The 3,813-nt window shown below is 43.5% G+C and overlaps 1 protein-coding gene across 1 annotated transcript; it reads right to left on the bottom strand.

Annotated features, from left to right (window-relative positions):
• Positions 1-743: 743 nt before the first annotated feature.
• On the bottom strand, positions 744-2,490 carry LOC148037079 (wound-induced protein 1-like). The gene is made up of 2 exons (XM_087677234.1): positions 2,268-2,490; positions 744-1,974 (listed from the first exon to the last, which is right to left on the bottom strand). The coding sequence occupies exons 1-2, from the start codon at positions 2,329-2,331 to the stop codon at positions 1,502-1,504; spliced, it is 537 nt and encodes a 178-aa protein (XP_087533360.1). The 5' UTR covers positions 2,332-2,490; the 3' UTR covers positions 744-1,501.
• Positions 2,491-3,813: the final 1,323 nt, after the last annotated feature.

Consider the following 3,813-nt stretch of genomic DNA (forward strand, 5'->3'; position numbering starts at 1 on the left):
AGGCTACTAATTTGGGGACTTTAAAAAATAGACCTTTAAAGAATGTTACTACATCATGTCATTCATTACTTACGAAAGTACTTGAAAAGGCGAAGTTCAACTTGTTAAAATTTATTAGTTGGAGAGGTTTACAAAAGCATTTGAAAAGGCCAAGTTTGAATTTGACTATAACAATGAGGGTAGAGCTTGAAAGGGATACCAAGACATCACCTTACCAATGGCAAAGCATATTATAGATTTGAGGTGAGCTCAAAACCCTAACCCTAACTGTATACATTAATTGGTAAAGATTGTGAAAGAAATCATTTGTTTGTGATCTAGATGTTTGTCCACAAACATGTATGTTTCGTTGTCCCGATCATTCTTTGATTAAAGTAAAACAAAGCCTCTTGAGCTATGCATTGACCCAAAGGGGGCTATTGATGCTACATGTGTGTGTGTGTGTGTGTGTGTGTGTGTGTGTGTGAGTGAGGTTTATATGTGACCCTTTATGAAGCATTGGATGTTTGCACCATTGTTCTCTTAGTTTTCTTGAGATGGCTTTGTTTGTTGCTTGTTAACACAAGTTCAACTACCATACACCACATTAAACAAAAAGTCTTCTAAGCATATATTGGAAAAGGCTTGTGTATTAGATCCATCTATAACTTATGAGATGTTTCCCTTAAAACAAAGATGTTATATTCAAAACCAAGATAGATTCTCTCTATTCAAATATTTGGAGATGTGGAACAAAAGACTTAAACCAAAACTTCACAAAAAATAACTCAGTAATGTCTAGAAACCATAAACCCAACGTTGGTAAAGCATGAACATTGCATTTTGTGTGTATAAGTTGAGCATCCATTGTGTTGAACATTTGGGAGGAGGGAGTGTAGACTTGGAGCTTAAAAAGCATGTAAGAAGGTGAAAGTTGGGAGTGCTTGAAGGTTCAAGACTATGGGAGTATGGAAATATTCACATGGAAGGATCTTGACAAACATATGGACAAGATGTGCAAAAGAGGGAGTTTGATAACTTGAGTGTACACTTGATTAGGAGGGGCTAGGAGTAAGCCACTAGTAGCTTCACTAGAGGTTGGTTAGGAGAGGAGGCAAAATATGTGCAAAAGAGGGAGTTTGATAACTTGAGTGTACACTTGATTAGGAGGGGCTAGGAGTAAGCCACTAGTAGCTTCACTAGAGGTTGGTTAGGAGAGGAGGCAAAAGGGGTAGCTAGAGACCTTAGAAACATCCCTAGTTAGCTAGAGCCTCTAGACTCATGGAAACTTTACTAGTTAAATAGGACTTGACTAGTGAGCTAGAGCCACTAGAAACATCACTAGTCACGAGAAACTTTCCTAGTTGCCAAGCTAGTTGGAAGCTTCAGTCACACTAGAAAGGTTAGTAGTTAGGCAGCTAGTAGAAGCTTTTGCCAATTAGCTAGAGCCGTTAGAAACTTTCATGAGTCACAAGAGACTTAACCGACTTAGCTAACAGGCATTGGAGAGGTGGTAGCTCGGCTAGATGGCGAGGATGAGAGAAGGGATGGATGGTTTGGAGGGGTTTCGAAGCTGGCTTTGCCACAGGGGGTCGTTGGGGGTGTGGTGGGAGGAGGGCTTGAGGACGGTGAGGGAGGTGTTGAAGTACTCGCGCAGGTGGGTGACGGAGCCGTCGCGGACGGTCCACACGTGAACCCAGCAGGTGCCGTCGCCCTCGTCGCGGCCCTCGGCGAAGACGCGGGCGCCGGAGGCCAGCAGGGTGAGGGGCCGGAAGACGAAGGGGGCGAGGGGCGCGGCGCCCGTCAGGAGGCGTAACAGGTGCTGGTCGTGCGGGCGCCCGTGGAAACGCCACTCCAGGTCTCCCCCGCCGCCCACCAGCGCCCGCACCGCCTCCCCGTCCCCCGCTTCCAGCGCCGCGTAGAAGGCCGCCACCACCCGCCTCGCATCCACCTCCTCCGCCTCCCGCCGCCCCCGTGGGAGCCAGCTCTTCCAGTCTGCCCAAACATTTTTCATTTCTTCCCATCAGAAAATGCCCCATTTTACACACAAACTATATATATATATATATATTTATATTTATTTATTTATTTATTGTTTATGTTCCTCCCCCCCGCCATTTTGCGTCTGGCAGTCCTACTCCTCAGTGCCCCCCCGGCCCAAAAATCCAGAATAAAGAACCAATCCCTTTCCCTGCGCTTCTCAAATCCACCTCACGTTTTGCAATTTTAGGTGTAAGGCTAATTCAATCCCCATTGCTACGATTCCTTAATTGCAGTCCATGTTGCACCTAGCCATTGATTGCATACACGCCGCTCTGCATTTGACACGAGACAGACAGTCAGAGATCTCATGCATTCTTGGGCGCGAGATTACAACTTCTTTCCTCGTTGAAAGCTCGGAGAACACTAACACTGCCCCGCCTTCTTTGAGAGAGAGAGAGAGGGCGCTCAGACACTTTATGCGCAAGCAAGCGCGAGAGACACAGAGAGAAGCTCAAAGTCGACACTACCAGTCTCCCGCCTCTCCTGTATTTTATATACATATCCGCGAGAGAGAGAGAGAGAGAGAGAGAGAGAAACTTACGAGTCACGACTCACACCCCCCTTCTTTCTTTGTCACGTTTTCACTTTTCCCTAGTGCTCAAAACACACACACTCACACACAACAATCGTCGTCGTTTGGCTTAGAATTCTTCCACACCAACATGATCAACTTGTCCGCAATCTATTGTACACTAACTTGATCATTGCTGTACTTTATATATCTTTGTAAATATTCTTGAGTGAGGGTTATTTATAGCCCCCCTTTGGAAGAGACTATTACGAGAATTGGCTAGTTTGGGTTTGCCTACTACCAACAGCCTAGTCCAGTGTTCACGAAAAATATTTTTGGTAGCAAATATAAAACCTTTAACTCAAATTTTTGTAGAGATTTTTGAATCAAATTACATGTATTTGTCATATTTATAACTTAAAAATTTAAGAGTTTGAGGTTTTAAATCTTCTTCTTTCAATTTTGAAAGTTTTTTTAATTTGCAATTCACTTTACATTAAACCTCGATTTTTAGTGAACATTGGCTTAGTCCATCATATGGATAATTTTTATTGACTCCATTAGTTTTTGTGCCTTCATGTCCTTTACATTTAGATTTACATGATCAATATCATAATACCATTACACTCATCATCTTATCATTTTTCACACATACCTTTGAGGCCCTGACTATGATATTTGTGTCATCATGCCTTTAGTTTATACTATCTCAAATGTATGTGTGTGGAACAAAGATATTTAATTGAGAATAGAATGGGTTTGTACATGCATGTGACCTCACCACACTTGTTATGACAATCACCAGGGTCAACTCTATTTTGTCCTTCCGAGTAAAGACTTTGGTCCGTTGGGTACTCATCATAATGCTTCACAAACTTAGTTGCATCCTGAAATAGTGTTGGCCACCACAACTGAGACTGGAGCACCTTGTGTATTGTAGTGTCTCCATTGAAGTGTGTCGGGACCAAAAATGGGCCGCCCGACACTGGCTCTAATGCTCTAGCTAGACCTCTATGATCAATCAAAACACCCCACAGCCTCACGGCCAAGAGCGTCTAGAGGCTATACACACTGATCTAACTTAGACACGTGTTTGTATCATTTATAGTCCAACAAATCCCTTCCCAACTCCTCACAGGGAGTACACAAATATAATGGTGCCTAGCACCTCGTAGCACATACACAAGAAGCATCTCTCCACTGACTATTACAGCCCACTTCGGCTCTTCTACACCTCGAGGATTGGCCCCAAGATGTTCCATCCAACACATAACACATAT

This window comes from Lygodium microphyllum, chromosome 4 (assembly GCF_053477565.2).
Source record: "Lygodium microphyllum isolate KBCC chromosome 4, Lygodium_microphyllum_v1.1.10, whole genome shotgun sequence".
NCBI classification, from domain to species: Eukaryota; Viridiplantae; Streptophyta; class Polypodiopsida; order Schizaeales; family Lygodiaceae; genus Lygodium; species Lygodium microphyllum.

Excerpts from the sequence above, each read along its gene's own strand:
- LOC148037079 (XM_087677234.1), bottom strand. The coding sequence starts at position 2,331 with ATGAGATCTCTGACTGTCTGTCTCGTGTCAAATGCAGAGCGGCGTGTA. Across the intron at positions 1,975-2,267 it reads TGTATGCAATCAATGGCTAG|ACTGGAAGAGCTGGCTCCCA; the intron begins GTGCAACATGGA and ends ATGTTTGGGCAG.